This window comes from Eumetopias jubatus, unplaced genomic scaffold, assembly GCF_037043125.1.
Source record: "Eumetopias jubatus isolate StellerSeaLion01/CBP00866 unplaced genomic scaffold, mEumJub1_p1.0 scaffold_7, whole genome shotgun sequence".
Taxonomy (NCBI): domain Eukaryota; kingdom Metazoa; phylum Chordata; class Mammalia; order Carnivora; family Otariidae; genus Eumetopias; species Eumetopias jubatus.
Window position 1 is genome coordinate 89,856,821 of NW_028274813.1, and position 17,095 is coordinate 89,873,915.

General features: G+C 43.8%; 1 protein-coding gene across 1 annotated transcript in view; it reads right to left on the bottom strand.

Moving 5' to 3' along the window:
* Positions 1-2,017: 2,017 nt before the first annotated feature.
* FBN1 (fibrillin 1) overlaps positions 2,018-17,095 on the bottom strand; it is a 222,989-nt gene continuing 207,911 nt past the window's right edge. Inside the window, exons 58-65 of the mRNA XM_088025122.1 lie at positions 16,545-16,670; positions 16,218-16,340; positions 13,249-13,365; positions 12,855-12,983; positions 12,025-12,144; positions 7,246-7,477; positions 4,520-4,694; positions 2,018-3,303 (exon numbers count right to left, since the gene is read on the bottom strand). Of these exons, the coding sequence (XP_087881248.1) occupies positions 2,914-3,303; positions 4,520-4,694; positions 7,246-7,477; positions 12,025-12,144; positions 12,855-12,983; positions 13,249-13,365; positions 16,218-16,340; positions 16,545-16,670 (1,412 nt within the window). The 3' untranslated portion in view covers positions 2,018-2,913. The remainder of the gene's footprint in view (positions 3,304-4,519; positions 4,695-7,245; positions 7,478-12,024; positions 12,145-12,854; positions 12,984-13,248; positions 13,366-16,217; positions 16,341-16,544; positions 16,671-17,095) is intronic.

Consider the following 17,095-nt stretch of genomic DNA (forward strand, 5'->3'; position numbering starts at 1 on the left):
TGGCAAGGGGGAGCTAACTTTGTCTTCAGCTCTGTGTGCGAAAACTAATCCTCCCAGCAACAGCCTTCTAAGCATTTAAAAACAAGGTCCTTAAACCATGCAATGATGACATTTCCAAAATCTAATAACTACAGTTAAAATCAGAATAAAGTACATTCTGTGGACAAAGCGGTGATCTAAAAATCTCTGACAGTTTATAGGTATATAACTTTTAAGTATACTAATATAGTATCAACCTAATTATCCTTTATTTTGGCTCATCTGATTTACAAACATGATTTCTGAAGTTTAACAGTATTTGTAATGGCAATGTCCAAAGCAATTTTGGCTGGGTAAAGTGCTATTTGTTGAACAAAAATGTAGTTGTTTGTGCAAGTTTAAACATTTCACAAGGCCAGCTGAGTTCATGTCAACCCTACTTACAAAATAATTATTGGCAAATGAAATGGGCTTTGGGGGGGGTAGAGACAAGACGTTTTCAAGCTTCTGAGAGATTTACAAAACCAAGTTCGTCAACCACTGGAAGTAAAATTGAAAGGTCACAGACAAAAGGTACAGGTTTAAATCTCAGGATTCAAAAGGGTTCCAACAAGAGGAATATTTACAATGGAACAATGAGGAAAATGTTTTGTTACAGACAGAAACATGGAAAATATGCTGTTGAAAATTGTTGGCTCTGAAATAAATAAAATCCAGACTGAGACTATTAAAAATATCAAAGTGATCTACCATGTGCCAACTCTATATTCTTCTGTTGTTTGTTATAAAGAAAATCCATCATTGAACATAATGCAGTTCTGGTTAAGTTATCAAAGACATTTTCCGAATGCAAACTGTTGTTTACCATATGCTATATATTCTTCTCTAACAATTTTAGTACACTTCCATCACAGACCCACAGGCGCAGAGTTAGAAGGAAATTTTGAGTCATATTTTAACTTCCTAACCAAGGTACGAATTGCTTCCAAAATTGTCATTCGATTCATTTCTATTTAGCACCTATTACAAGCAAGATTTTGTGGATGGCAAAATAAGAGACACAAAAAAATACTTCAAGATGTTCATGGCCTGTTAGGTAGAAGAAAGCACCCTTGTCCACTGGCTGCCATTATGCCTAGACTGGAACCCTCTAAAGAGTGACAGCTCACCACATCACAAGGAAATCCATCCCTCAGTGGGTAGCTTGACAGTTAGGAAGGTGTGTGGGTTAAACTGAACTTCATGGCAACTAACCTTAGTTTCGTCTTCTGGAATAAGATGGAACAGACCTGCTCCATCGTCTTTAGTGTAGCTTTTTGAAGTTGTTGAGGACTTCCCTTTGTCCTATATGGTTTCTTTCCCCTTCATGCCACAATTTTATTTCACCTTTATTTTCACCACCCTTCACTTTACTGTCCTTGGGGATTCTAAGAATTATTTTATATCAATTCAGTGAGCTTAACTATTAAACATTCAATATTGCACTTAAAATAGCATATTCAAATTATGACAGTCAAAAAACAAGAGCTAGATAGCATTCAATGGGATTCAATTTGGGATTATCCTTTTGTAATTAGACTAGCACTGACTAACAACAGATGTTTAAAGGGGGAAAGGATGGAACACCTAAGGCTTGCCAACACTGTGTATTTGAAGGGAGAGGGCATGATAAATCTTTTATAATGAAACCCATGTGCTTCTAAGACAATGACCGAACTTGATATCTTAAAATACTTAAATCTAGTGGTCTAAAAGTCACAGGATTAATTAGGTCATGTTTTAGAAATGCGGCTACACTCTAAATTTCTTATTGGTGAGAAATAACTCTGCTGCCTTTAATGAACAGAACAAAGGACTAACTCAAATATGTTAATTTTTTGCTAGCGGTTATACGTACGCTTGGCACCTTTCGAAGCTGTAACTACCACACCCAGGATAATTTAAATTCAGGAAACTTTATTTAGCCTCCAGAATGCCCCCCCCCCAACAAATCCCACATCCATGCAAGAACACAAAGCCAAGGGTACACTAAAAAAAGAGAGACTGTTTTATTGTGACGTTTATGACATGGACCCCTTGTTGACAGGAATGACCGAGGGTAATCTTGGCATATTGCACAGATGTGATGAAGGATGCGCTGGTGATCCTCTGGCTGCTGAGGCTGGTTCTTGGTCCTCCCAGACCTCCATGCACGTGTGGGCCAGTCACAGAAATGTCCTTACCACTTGGTGTATACATTTAACAAGTCTTTGGTCTTAATAAGCACCATTACAAACCCTCACGTTAAGGGCATTATTATTCTAGTTTATAAATGTTTCAATGATAAAAAATAGCACGATTACAGTATACACACACTTAATTTACATGTAATGTATTATAACTCATAACTGAGATAAGCTACTGAACTAACTTTGGTTGATTGAAATTAATGAAGTATTTGAACTGAATACTTGCGATTTGGTTTCTAAGTTGTGTAAATATTACAGTGCATTTATAAATCTAGTTTGAGAATTTACTAGCACCAAATAGATATTATAATTGGCCAACCTAGTACTTGTATTTGGAGAAGCAAAGTTTAAAAATTGGAAAAAACAGAACAGTTCATCGATTGAAAGTACATTCCTGTACATCTGCTAGAAGGATGGCGTGTCAGCATGGATGGCTGACCCCCAATGAAAATACGTGTCCCAGTTTTCAAGAATCAACACATATGACAAGGTAGCTCAGCTACACAATGAGAAGCCTGAGAAAGTGGTTGTTTTGAACTAGGGTAGTCACCTGTACCTTGCTTTTTGTAATACAAGAAGAGTGCTTATTTATAGAAATTTACTTGGTGAAAGATTGTACCTATGATATGAAGATTCTGACTGGGGGGGAAATTCCGTTCTACCTATCTATCTTTGTTTTTTAATTATTTGGTCTCTGGATGGTGAATTAATGAAGCAAAATCTGAATTTTCATCTTCAGATTATCACCCAGTTCACCACTGAGGTAGTCTTTGTCATATTTATCTTCTAGCTGATTAAGTTCTTTCTTTTTATAAAGTGGAGTACTACTGATTTGTAATGAATAGGTTCCAGCCACTGGCTTCTTCTTGGTGAAGTGGAGGTAGCTGATCCCTTCCTTTTGGTTGATTTTAAAGAAGCCATTTTCATTTCCAGATTCGATCAAGTATTTGTTGTGGTTCGTCAGAGTCGTCAGGGCCGGGAGGAGCTCTAGGATTCGGACCTTGTTACTGATGTGGGAAATATTGAAAGCGAACACGGCTGTCTTCTCAGCGTCCCAACTTGCAAGACTCACATTGGTGTCTCTCTCAGGCTGGTCCTGGAAAGACACACGGCAATGTGTTAAGTCAAATGTAAGTATGCCACTTAGTTCTCATCTTAAAGAAAAAGTGACTCGAATCTCACACTAAGACCACCTTCGGCTCGTGTTGTATATACACTGTGTTTGAGAATGCCTATTTTCACAAAACACGGTTTAAGTCGCAAATCTGTTCAAGTGGAACATGTTTATAATATTAAAAAAAATATATTAAAATGATGTCAAGATGGAAGTCAAGTAGCTGGAGGTCTTCTAATGCAGTGGTTCTCCAAGTGTGCTCCCCAGACCAGCAACATCAGCATCACCTGGGAAGCTGTCAGAAACAAATTCTCGGCGCCTCCTGAGACCTACTGAATCAGAAACCCTGGGGGTGTCTCCCAACAATCCATCTTAAGTCCTCCAGATGATTCAGATGCATGCTCAAGGTCAAAAACCACTGTTTTCATAGGCTATTTTCTTCCCCTGGACTTATCTCATTTCCCAAACCACAGCGGATGGGTTGCAGCACTGAAGCTAGGAAAGAACCAGTCTATTTCAATTTTGTTCACTGACGAAAAACCATCCCCTCTGAAGGACACGCCTATGAACCTACTTCCTGACTCTGATGATCTGCTAATATTCGATGCTTTTCACCTGGCTGCTTGCTGGCCTCTCTGGGACCACATGTGCCGGATTCTCCGGGCCTGGAGCCAGGGGTCTGGGTGAATCTCTGTGCATTTCTGAGTTGACTGAAAGGCTGCAGCAGCCGTAGGCAAAGAAAACCAGGCTGCTTGAGCTCCATGTTGTTTTTGTCTAGAATCCAAGTTCCCTCACACTCCACACGGCTCTTTTCAGTAGAGGAGCCTCTTTCAGAACTTGGCGTCCCCGTGGAGAGAGCGCTATGTCACTTCACTATTCTGCCTCTGCCCACTTGCTGTCCTGGACCTCAGACCTTTCCTTTCAGCAGACTTTGGGTGGGTGTTTGACTTTCTCTTTGGCGAGACAGAGGAAATGAGCAAGTATGTGAAAACCTTCGAATGGCCACTCCCTAAAAGCAGCAAGAAACTCCAGAGAGTCCCACAGACTCTTCTAAAATGCAGCCTGGAGCTCAGGGAATGTCTGGATTTTCCCCCCAGGGAGCTTGTTCACACTTTGGAACATCCTTGGAGGAAACCACAGGCATCTGGAAGGCCCTTCTGCTACAGGAGACATCAGGAGAAACCACCTTCTGACCCACCTCGGTGTTGGAGGCATCTGTTGCGTTTGCACTTCTCCGTTTCCTGCCCCGTTTGGGGTAGCCATTGATCTTACACTCATAGCAAGCCTCCGGGGAGAGAGAATTGTCATCCATTTCGCTGCTGGCAGGTGGTTCCGGGCCTCCTCGGCCCATGCCGATTCCAGAAACACAGTGCCTGTGGAGGAAGCGGGGCACAGCCACTTTTCATTAGGCCTGGGAGATAAGGGAGGAGGTACAAGAATTCTGGTGAAGCATGGACCCCACCTGGTGACATCTAGCCATTGATTATTTGTCCATCAGGTGACTGGCTGGTTCTGAGAGCCACACTGAAGCCCTCTGGGTTTAGGCTCTGAGGCCCAGTTCCCGGGGTTGGTTGAATTTCTTTCTACTATCTCTCTGGGCCCTGTGTCGCATATTGATTCGCCGCTTCCTTTCTGAACCCAACTATGGCAGGTGTTTTGCTGTACTTACACCGGGGAGGGGACATGGAGCGGATATGGGGGGGGGAAGGATGGGGGGGGAGACCATGTGACTTGGGAGGTTAAAGGAAAATGTCTTCCGTTTATGAACCAGAAAGTGAGAAAGGTATGAGCCGCCACCATTGAGTTCCTTGCCCTCTTCTTGCCTCACCGACGCCACCCCCTGCCACCTCCCCTTCTGCCACCACAGTCACCAGCCTTCACCACTCCAGCTTCTGAGCGATTGCTCCTCTTATGTGACCACTCGCTTTGGCCGAAGCTACTGAAGCTGTAAAGAAAGTTCTAGGTAGAACTGAAGTTGACTCAGAAACAAACTGTGAAGATGTGTAATGTATAAGATGCAAGCTTCGGAGCTTGCCCAACTGTGGGAAATTGTTTCAAGTCATTCAAAACCACTAGGGCCATTGGCTCTGACTCATGTGAGGCTGGATAAACAAACCCATGCCCAAGAGAGAACGAGTTCAGCTGTTTTTCTTTGCCTTTCAGTTATCAAAGCCAAGTTACAGAGGGAGGCTTGCATGTTTCACAAGTACCTTGTTTTGTTATTCTGCTTACTATTTCATAGGCCTCTTGGAATGTATTTACCAGGCTCCTCTTTCAAAATGTGTTGAAATATCTGAATGATCCTAAGAGCCTTTATTTTGGGGCAGGGTCCACTCTAGTGATTCACAGAGAAGCCCAAGCTGTTACAAATGGGTAGATTTCTACTAATGGGTCATAACGAAGACCAATTATTGATCTCTTTTTCTGTATTAGTTGGCCTATTTTTTATAACCCATTTTTCTTTATGCTCTTAAGATTCAAAATATAATGCCAATAAGCAGAATCTTTTTTGTGTGTTTTGCAGCCATTTAGGGGCTCCTACTATTTTCTGCAATCCCGCCAGAGCCCAGTACATTTCCTTTCCTCTTCCTCTATCTTGCAGCATGAAACATGCAGAAACAATACAATGGATGAAATGATGAATGCTCATCATGTGTGTGTGTGTGTGTGTGTGTGTGTGCTTGTGTGTGTGTGTGCGTGCATGTGCATTTGCATGATGATTAAGTTGCTGGAAGGAAAACCCCAAATGTGTAGGTTTTGGTTCTTTTTTCAGAACTCCTTTCCAGTATTTTCATATCCCTGGAACACCACTTACAAGAAGTGTGACTACAAAGTCCCAGTGGCCAGAAGCCAGTTTGGAGTGTCACAATTTTTGCTGGGAAAATGGTTCTGGCATTCAACTTAAAAAGAATGAGTCTACCGAGAGCCAGATACAAACATCTGGGAATTTGTGTCCTATTGCTGGCGTTCCATGTGCTTCCCATGAAACATTCTTTTACCTTCAAGTCTACACAGATCCAAAATGAATGTTTGATGTTTGTGTGTTCAGAAATCAAAGGCCACTAAATTAATTTGATATATTTGATATATACAAGTATGTGTGTGTTATGGAATGTGTGATTTGTGGAGTGTGTCTATGTGTATGTGTGGTTGCATATGTGTGTATGTCTATTTCAGTGCTGTGTGTTCCTAATTAAAAAGGTGAAAATGGAAATTCTTAACAGGACAGACAAAGGTAGATGGACATCCAAGTCTAGATTAAGTCAGCAGCAAAAAAGACTCACATTTGAAAACTTACCACCAAACTTTCAAATTACTGAGTAAGATAGAAATACGTCTTGCCTTCCCCAACACTCACACCTACAATGTGGCGAAGTATTCTCCCTGGAGAATACAATAATTATTTTAAGTCCTGTTTCATGCTCTTTTGATAATTCTTAATGTAAACTTAAGTCTGAGGTGCAAAGTATACTTGAAACCAGGTATCTTTGTGATTTATGCTAACATATAATGTTCTCTAATGAGAAGGCATCTTAAGTCAAGACTGAACCCTGCTTGCCCCAGGAGAAGGCTGGATCAGCGATGTGCAGTGTGAGTCCTGCCCTGGCCTGCGTCGGCGCCTGCGTCGGCCCCTGCGCTTCTGGAGAAATGAATCCATTTTCAACAAGGAGATCAAGAGAATGAGACAGAGAAAACCTGTATCGAGGTATTTACAATTAGTTTCATAGTCCATGAATTTGCAGAAATCTTGATGCCTCCTTTCAAATGAAACAGGCTAAAACCTTTGCCGACCTAACTGGAATGAACTCTATGACTCTGAAAGGACGGCTCTCCTCAACACGATGGGTCAGTGGGAGGTGCATCCCCGTCATGAGGTCAGAAGCAAGAGAGCCTCCAACCACAAGCAGGGCCAGCAGTGCTTACCCTTGACCTATCCGGAAGTAACCAGGCGGACAGCCACACAGGTAGCCGCCCTCCGTGTTGGAGCACCCGTAGCTGCAGGGGGCCTGCGCAGAGCCACACTCGTTGATGTCTTGGCACCCACCACTGAACTGTTCGTACTGGAAGCCGGCGGGGCACATGCACTTGTAGCTGCCCAGGGTGTTGTGACAGGAGGCTCCTCCACAAATGTGTGCGCTGAGGCATTCGTTTTCATCTGCAGGGAAAACCAGAACACACCGCATGTGGGACACTGGCCGGGCGTTTCCACCGGGCACTGCCAGCCAGCTGGCCCTCTGCTGGCACTGGGGAAGGCCGAGGTGGCTGGGGTGGGGAGAGGGACGAGAGAGGGAGCGAGAGAGCAAGCGCGAGCACGCTGTGGAAATGGATGTGGCCTCTTGCCACGTGGTGAGCAAACGTGGTCGATGAGGTCAAACGCACCAGGTGGAGTGCATTAGAGGATGGCATTCGGAGGACCGACAGATTCCAGGTCTCATCTGAAGCCAACACTAGTATGTTCCATGCCGCATGAGCCTCCTGTGAAGCACGCGGGGCTGGTTCCCAGCTAAGCTTCAAGGTTCAGGCCAGGAGGGAAGGAGTCCTGCAGTTCTCTGTGAGCGGGACAACAGTCTCAAAGCAGGGAGCAACCGTGCTCCCGGAGGCTGCTTTCCCAGTCCTCCTCTTTCAAGATGTGCAGGGCTGGCAAGGGCTGCCATCCTGCAGGAAGTGTCTGCCCCACTTGCACTTCCTTTTCAAAAATCTGCAAAAGCCCCCAGGTGCTTGTCCTGGGGATGAATAGTGCTTTCTGGTATGTCTGCTCCCATCTCTGGATGGGCCCCCCCTTATCCAAACCAGCCTCCTGCCCAGAGTGTCTGGGCCGTGTCTAAAGCAAAGTATGGCTGGAAGAGATTCAGTGCAGACTTCACAAGCAATAATTGGAAAAAACCCACAATAGAGACAGATGCTCCAGGACTGGCTACCCACAGGGACCTGCCAAGTCTGACAGTAAAAAGCAGGAAAAAGAAATCTAACTTTAAAAAATCAACTTGAGGGAGAAAACCTTGAGTATCTCACTATTTCTAATTTATACCTTTTTGAAATCTCGAGTTTATTTTTGTAGGCCTGCCTTTGTAGGGCAGGCTGGAAGCTTGCTGGTAAAACTTTCCTTAATCGCTGTAGCCCACTTTCAGGCGTATGTTCATTTGAATGCACACAGATTGGCCTTGGCCTCACTGAGCAAACGCTTCCAACGCAAGGGAGGAGGGGAAATGTAACTGACGTTTATTAGATGCCCGTTGCGTGACAGAGTGCGAGGTGCTTCACGTTCCTTTACTTGACCTTCCCAACAATCACAGGCAGTAGGTGTTCTAATCCCTGCTTTACAGATGATGAAAGCAAGGCTCTGAGAACCCCTCTGAGATCTCCCAGCAGCAGGGCAGAGATGCACGCCCAGAGCTGTCTGATTGCAGAAGCCGCGTGCTTCCCTTCATGCTAGTGTCTCTCGAGACTCAGCGCCATTTAAACTGGTATTTCCTTTGTCTTTGAGTTGGTTTCACCTTTTTAGATTCCTTTATCAAAAACAGAACTGTTTCTAAGAACAAAATGTCTGTATTTATTTATTTATATTTTTTTAAGGAGGCTCCACGCCCAGCATGGAGCCCAATGCGGGGCTTGAACTCACAACCCTGACATCAAGACCTGAGTTAATATCAAGAGTCAGACGCTTAACCGAGTGAGCCATCCAGGCGCCCTGAAAAGATTTGTTCTAAAATTAGAAAAACTGGTAGGTAAAAATGGTGGGAGCAGGGTGCTTGCATATGTATAATATCCTCCCTTCCTCCCTTCTCTCTCCCTCTCCTCTTTCTTTCCTGTGTGGAAGGAACAGATACACAATAAGAAAGCCATTTGCTGAGCTGCCTGCTATAGCTCAGTGCCTAGCTACAGGTTTGTTTGAGGATTCTTTATATCCAAGGACTCTCAAGTATCCACCCAAGGTCATTTAGGAGTCAAGGTTCCTACAAGGGAAATAATTAAATGTGCCATTGTCTTTGTTCTTTCCCCCTTACTTTAAATCAGAGATGAAGTGTGCAATAGATACCAATGGAGACCATGGGCACCAAAGAGTGACTGAGGAACCGAGGGCAATTACTTTGGTGGAAAAACTATCCCTGGACTGGATGTCTTCTCCTTGTCCTTCCATGTCTATCTCCAGACTTTACACCTGCTCTCAGCTCCCAGAGGCTGACCTGCATGGAGCATCAACAGGCTCCTCTCCTTCGTCCTGTGCTTTTGGGTTGGGCTTAGCCATTGGTTTCCTGATAGGACTCTGATAGATAAAATCTCTAAGGCCCATGTCTGTATATGAAGGACAGGACCCATCAATATAAAACTTAGATTTATTCTGTATTGTTCCAAAGGACAGAAACAGGTTAGAAGTAGCGGGAGGAACAGTTCATTTTCTATGAAAAAAAATATTTCCAAGAATTAAAGTTTTCTATACATAAATTGGGCTATCTTGCAAGAAAGTGAATGCCCTTCTAGATGGTATTCAAGTCAAACTTGGACAACCAGGGAGGTTGGGGAAGGATTTATATTTTAGGAATGAGGTCAGACTAGATAATCTCTAAGGCTCTTTCTAGATTTGAGCATCTATGTATGTTACTATAAATATCCATCCCAGTCAAGAACTCTCTCCTCCCCTTTCACATTCTTTTCTATTTTACTTCCCTTTCTTTTTTTTTAACTCCCTGAGAATCTAACAAAGTTTAAATTAAACTTGCTTATCTATGTTAGAGAGCTAGGGTCAAGCAGAACAGGGATTAAGATAAGAAATTGGCAAATATTCAATATTTACAGCTGGAAAAGAGGCTCTGTACGCACCTTGTTCATCAGTATACAAACACGGTTTGTTTCCCATGCTTTGCGCTCTCCTGACCTTCTTCATCCTGTGCCCTCTGGAGCAAATGGCTCCAACGGCAATTTTTATGTACTCCAAAGTCTTTGTTTTACTCTCAGTCAATACTCAAAATTGGGGAGGGTTTTGTCATTTTTATAAAGAGAGACATTTTAATTTTATTGAAACAGCCTTAGATTCTCCAAAAAAGCCTCCTTAAACTTAGACTGAAACCTATCCACTCTGTCCTCTAAAATCAAAGGTGGCAGCCTTAGGCTTGCATAGTGTGTGTCAGCCATGCTGTGAAGGGAGAACGGCTAGGAGAATTCCAAAATGTAGGGTGGGCTTTCTTTTATAAATTTTCTCTAGGTCAACGTGGCTCAACTCCAACTGCAGCTGCAGGCTTGACATATTACACAAAACAATGAGATCCAGTGGCCCCTGACCCCAAACCCATCCATCTTCTAAGAGTGAAATTCTGGCTGCCCAGGAGTAAGGATCCAGAGAGGGCTGGTCCAAATGATCTGCTCTTCTCTGCCTGGCTCCGGGGAAAGCCATTCTGGCCCAAGGCAATGCTCATTCTGGATAGCTATAATTCTTAAGAATTATGAGCCCAGTTTGGGCTCGTATCTTTTGGGCATTGAAACCCCCCAAACCTCTTCCAACTTCTTAATTTATTCTAGAACTCCCAGCCAGGAGATGATCTTCACGGGGCCAAAGTAGAATCTCCAGGCAACGAAGACATGACCTGCCCATCTCCACTATCCCGGGACTGAAGGTAGGAAGAGGAGAGGAGAGGAGGGTTGGTCAGCAAGTGGTGTAGTCTGAACTCTTCCAGCACTGGCGTCCGTTTAGCCAACCCTACTCACCCCTCCAAAACTGTGTCTTGAAAAGAATCAAGCCAAATGAGAGAGATGCAGTTTGGATAAATGAAAACACACCAAATGTATCTTCATTTGGAGTAAAGTGGAGCAGCACCCGGGAGACAGTAATCCTTGCATCTTTGCTAAGGAGGCCTCTGTACCCAAGAGTGTGGCAGCTAGAACAGGTCACCTGCGTACCACGTTTTCCGCGGTGCTGCATAGATACTTGATGAATGAAAAAAAAAAATGAGTGAACTCAACACTTGAAAGGCAGCCCTAAATCAGGAAGTTAAGAGCCTGAGGTTCTAGCTCCAGGCGTTTTACAAAGGAACCGGGTTAAGGACAGATTACTTTTCCTCCTTGGGCTTTCAGGTCTTTCTGGTAAAACCAAAAGCTTGGGCCAGATGGATCTGGGGTCCCACTAAACTCAGTGTTTGAATTCTCTGATATGCATTTAGAGTTACTTTCCCATGACATTATGGAATCGAAAATGACATAATTTCCGTTTAATGAATCTGTGGGTCTCCCTTAATTTTCAAAAGAATTTAGCAACCTGAAAAAACTTGCCACGCCTGCTGCCTACACTCTGCCCTAAGAGATGCGTAGAGCTGAATGGAACCACTTCTGTGTCTGCAGGCCAAAAGTTCCTTTTCAGTGAGCGGTAGGATTTTGTTGGCCCTCCTGCGAACAGAACTCCAGCGTGGGCCAATGACGACATGCAGCCGAAGAGCGGGGTTGGGGGAGGGGGGATGCAGAGAGTGAAGGAATTCTAAGGGCATTTCATTTCCGATATTTTCAAAGTATCCTTTATCGTTATATTTTTTTTCTCGCTTTGCTGTTTTGCAAAGGCTATATAACTTTCCTCTGGTTTCAACCAGGTTAGGGCGATTTTAAAGGACTCTTCGTTGATCTAATGACAAGTGTAAACTTTTTAGAAAGAAAGCACTATTTGGACTCGGGGGTGACAGCAGCGGTGTGTTGTCATTGTGCCCAGGAAAGACTACTTACCCACACACTGGTTCCACTGGTAGTGCTGGAGGTAGCCCTGTGGGCAGCTGCACCGATAGCCCCCGATGATGTTCTGGCAGCCGTGCTGGCAACGGTGGTTCCCTTCGCACTCGTCCACATCTGGGAAGGGGGGGAGGGGTAATTTTAGCAAGGCAACTGACCCCCCACCCTAAAAAATTATTCTACCACCAAAACGTCAAAAATACGTGCCCCGGAGCTTTTGAGAAGCCCAAGGAGGAAAACATTCAGACATTCCTGCTAATGCCTACAAATGGAAATGACGAAGAAATTAAGGTAAGGCCCAAGAGCATTCTATGGGATAGCTGTGGGAAGTGTTTGTATTTGCTCATTTGTGCCAGGATCAGAAACTAAAAGATGTCAATACAGAAAGGAAATCCTAAAAAAAAATAATTTAGAATTTTAATTACATATTATCAGAAGAGTTATTCTTCATATATTTAATCCACATTAAGGGAATCCTTTTAGGACTCTGGACCCAGTGACTAGAATATGAATGAATCAAATGCAGGAACCGAGCTATTTTTCTTGACTAGTTCATGCCCTAGTAGGTTACACTACTTAGCAGAAAAAGCCTTGAGATATGGAGGGAAGGCACATGTTATAGACCTGGTCAAGCATGAGACCAAAGATGGATCTCTAAGGTATGATATCTGTGCCAACCCAGCAAAATATTTCCCATCTTCAGTTGCTCAGTTCTCCCTGTGCTCAATTCTGAGATCTCATAGAGGAGGAGAATGAAGAGTTTGAAAGTCACACAGGCTGCCTCCGCCAGGGCCCAGCAGCTACATCAAGCTGAGGACCCTACCCACCTTCACAACTGGCGCCACTCTGATCGAGCGAGAACCCCCGTTGGCATTCACAGGTGAAGCTCCCAGGAGTATTCTGGCAAATACCCTTAGACCCACATAAGTTGATATCAGAAGTGCATTCGTTGTTATCTAGAAGAAGCGGTGAGGGAAAAGAATTAAAATCCACTGAAGCTCTCTTTGTGTTGTTTAAAAGGAAGACAGGGGGAGGATTCACTCAGAAAAGGCCAAATAAGGCCAATAACTTTTCACATACAGGTGCGTGCGCGCACACACACGTACTCACATATTCTTTTTTGACTTGTTTATCTTCTTACTCCAATAGCAGAGGAACTAGAAAACAACTCGTCAAAGGGATAGGTGCATTTCTGGTAGGGTACTCCCCTGTCCCACTTACCGATGCAGGCAGTATGGTGCTGCGTAAATCCGGGAGGACATTTACACGTGAAGCTGCCAATGGTGTTCACACACAGGAACTGGCAGTTGTGTTGTTTGGTGGCACACTCGTCAAGATCTGTGAAAAATGTAGGATGAGGATCGGGGTTGAACTGACCTGTACGTCTCAAATAACCGTGGCCAGAAGAGCCACGCGGCACATGGCTAGGAAGAACCCGGGAGGTAAGGGTTTGGAAGATGAAATGTGCTCTCCGTGGAGACCAAAAAATGTAGCTCTTTGGGGATCCAAGGAAATCCCAATTCCCTTTCGCTAGAGGAATGTAGGAATTTCTCAACAAAGGCATTTCAAATAAATTGTGACATTTTAAATAAACTATAAAATGAAGTAAAAGATTAGGGATTCTCATAATTTTCCAAAGCAATGAAAAGATCTCTTCAAGTTGAAATGCAAAAAGAAATGTTGAGGCTGGAAATTAATTTGCTTAGTTTTTTTTTTTTTTTTCCCTTTTACGTTCACGGTTTTGAATCTGCTCAAATGAGGTGTTCAACCAAACCAAATCCAACCAAACGGATTTCTTTTCTTAGAGTGTCTCCTTTGGTTAAAATGCAACTGAGCAATCCAGAAGGAAACAAAGGGAAGAAAAAAAAACCTCACTCTGATACGCTAAGAGCACATTTAAAAACTGCCTACAGTATTTATCCCACATTGTTTTCCGTATCTCGATAAAATCCTCCACTTTGACCAGGCTTCTTTCCTCATTGCCGGAACTTCCAGGCTCCTTCTCAACTACATTGCTATTTAAAGACCTCAAGAGATACGAAGTATGTTCCAGCTTTTAGTTGAATTTTAACAACAACAACAAATCACGGTGTATCCAGGAACCAATCTACCTTCCTTCTTCCCTCCCTCTTTCCCTTGCTTCCTCGCAGCCTTGTCTGGTTACTGCACGCAGAGCTGTGCTCGAAGCTGCAGAGGAGTGCCAGTTGCTGGCTAGAGTAACACCTGGCGTGGACCTCAACCAAAAGAACTCCCCCAAGCCCCCATATTTCTCCCAGTGCTGACTTCTCTTAAAATGTAGCCAACCCCACCACGTTCTTTCCACCACTGCGGGGCCTGCTGTTCCTGCTTTACTGGTTTCTGCATGATTGGCGGCTCTGCGCCTCCTGCCAGTGGGGTGGCCTCCCCTCTCTCTGACCCAAGGGGCCCTGCTAGAGCACCGTCCCACGGTTGCTGAAGCTTACCTGCACACAGGTGAGGGAGACAGCTCCGCGGTTTCTTACACTGTTTTCTAACAGCAACACTTGCTGTTCTCACCTCCAAGAACATCTTATCTCCCCTTCTCCCCTCTTATCTGGATCCTACCCGGCTCTCATGGGGGAAGTGCTGGTCCCACATCTCCCCCCCGACCCCACCCTCCGGGCTATCCTTTGAGCTTCTTTCCTGTCAGTTTCAGTAGTATATGTATCTGCACCACTGGGTTTGATCTTTAGTCCTACATGCCAAGTATGTGGAAGAATCTAGACCTCATGAGAACAACATGAGCAAGGGACTTAGGTTGTGAGGGGATCTGTAAGAATCCCGCTGCTGCTCTGCCCACTCCTGAAACCATAAAGAGAGCATCACTGGTGCGTTCGATACATTGTAAAAAAAAAAAAACAACAGTTACCACTATACATTTACTTTCCATTTTTCATCTCTTAATTGCTAGACATTTTTGAGGATTTTCTGCCCCCACAGGCTGGAAAAATGCTGTAAATTTGTTTTGCTTGGGGCAGATAATATACACAATGAGAGATTTTCTAATTTGGTTCTCTATTTACATGAATAAGTTTATGGCTCTGAGTTATAGCCTCACACTGCCCAGAGCTCACTGTGATCCACAGATGGAGAATAAGTTCTGTGTTTGAGAAGAACAAAGCTGTAAACAATTCTTTTATTGAGCTAGAATTTTTAAGTAGGTCTCTCAACTTCCTCTCCCCAAATTACAGGATTATATAGGATTTGTGCTGCATAGGAAAACCTCAGGCATTGTTCATTCTGCCATCCTATGTTACAAGTCTCTTAACTCTCTCCTTCCAGCAGACACAAGAAGGGGGTTGAGGGTCCTACTTCCCTCTGCTCTCCACTTCCTCTCTACCTCACCATTCAACTTCGCTTACTTTCCTTTTACGCTGTCAAGGCTTCACAGTAGAAACGCTCTAACCCTTGTTCTGCCCTCTGGTCTCCACATCCTTCTCTAAATCCCTCCTTTTAAAAATTACCCTTAAGTTTGATTTACCTGTGCTATTCACTCAATCTGTGAAGTTCTTACTGTTGAGGAAGATGTTTCTAGGAGTAAATTTACACCAACAGAATTTTGCAAAGGATAACCTCTGGTTGAAGATGGATTTCTGCATAGAGTTCTGCTGTTTAATTCTTTGTGATATTTATGGCTCAGATAAGGTCATGGAGGGCAGGAATGGCCCTCTTTAGCAGAACAAAAACCTAGACGAAGTGTTTACTTAATTAGGCATAGTGCGTTCTAGGCACCAATTAATCTGAGGCAGGACAATGCCAGAGACCTGGGCTCTATAGTTGTTGAATAGCTTGACTACATCAATAGAATAAATAGAAAGCAGAAAGGAAGTAGTCAATTAGTATCTGTACCCACCTGAGCCTTAGACATCTGGCCCCACAGTCTCTGAGACCCTCATGGGCAGCACCCATGGACGCCCAAGGGGCAGGCATCGAGAATGGCTCCTGCTGCCACTGCACACCCTCCCACCCCACCCCCCGCCGCAATCTCCCTGGCCTCAGCCTCCAGCCATCCACCACAGGAAGTAGGTGGCAGGGAGATCCCAGGGAGGCATTAACCCCAGGGAAGCACTTCTTGCCTGTGGAGAGCTTGCCTATGGATTTCTCAAATGCACAGGGAATGCAACAATGTGCCCAGGAGGGAGGTGAATGGGTGCAGGCAAATTCTACTTTACCTTTGCAGCTCCTTCCATCCTCCTGCAGAATGTAGCCTTTCGGGCAAGAACACTGGAAACTCCCTTCTGTGTTTTTGCAGATAAAATTGCAGGGTTTGGGAGCCTGGTTGCACTCATTCAGATCTATGATCAAAAAGATACTGTGTGACTGTCCATCTAAAATGATGCTCAGTACCCACAGGGTCTAACAAAGAACTTCATTGTCTTAGGTTTTCCTATGAAATTATAGAAGCTTTTTAGATGTTTGGTTTGAGGATTTTTTATTTTTTCCCATAATGTACAATTTCCACTCGGAATAAACCTGGACACAAAAAACAGAGCACTTACCTACACAGGAAGTTCCAGTTATATCTGGAGTATAGCCATTTTTACATAGGCAATGATAGGATCCTCTGTCGTTGACACACTCCCCGTTTCGACAAACGTCATGAATAACCTTGCATTCATCAATATCTGTTAATTTAACAGAGATTAAAATAAGAAAGATGTTATAAAATGGGCAACATCAATATGTAGGGGTGGCCTTACTGTAAATACTAATAAATTATGTTACTATCTCATGCACCTAAGAAATTAAACCAAAGGGATGACAGCATCCACTTCATAGGTAATGGTAATTATCCTGAAAGGCAAATGAATAACTGCACCGGACGACAATATAATAACCCATCAGGCCAGGGGAACACTTTAAAGATAATCGGTTTTCTAAATGTATAGTTTTTCCCTCTGGGTCCATGGGCACCGGTCTCATCCAGACATACTCAGCTCCTTGCTCTACCTCATGCCATCAAGCTTGCCTCCTACTGACATCTCATAAATGGTGCACAGCAGTAGGATTTTTTGACAAGAAAATCCCATCTTTTTTCTAATAGTGCATG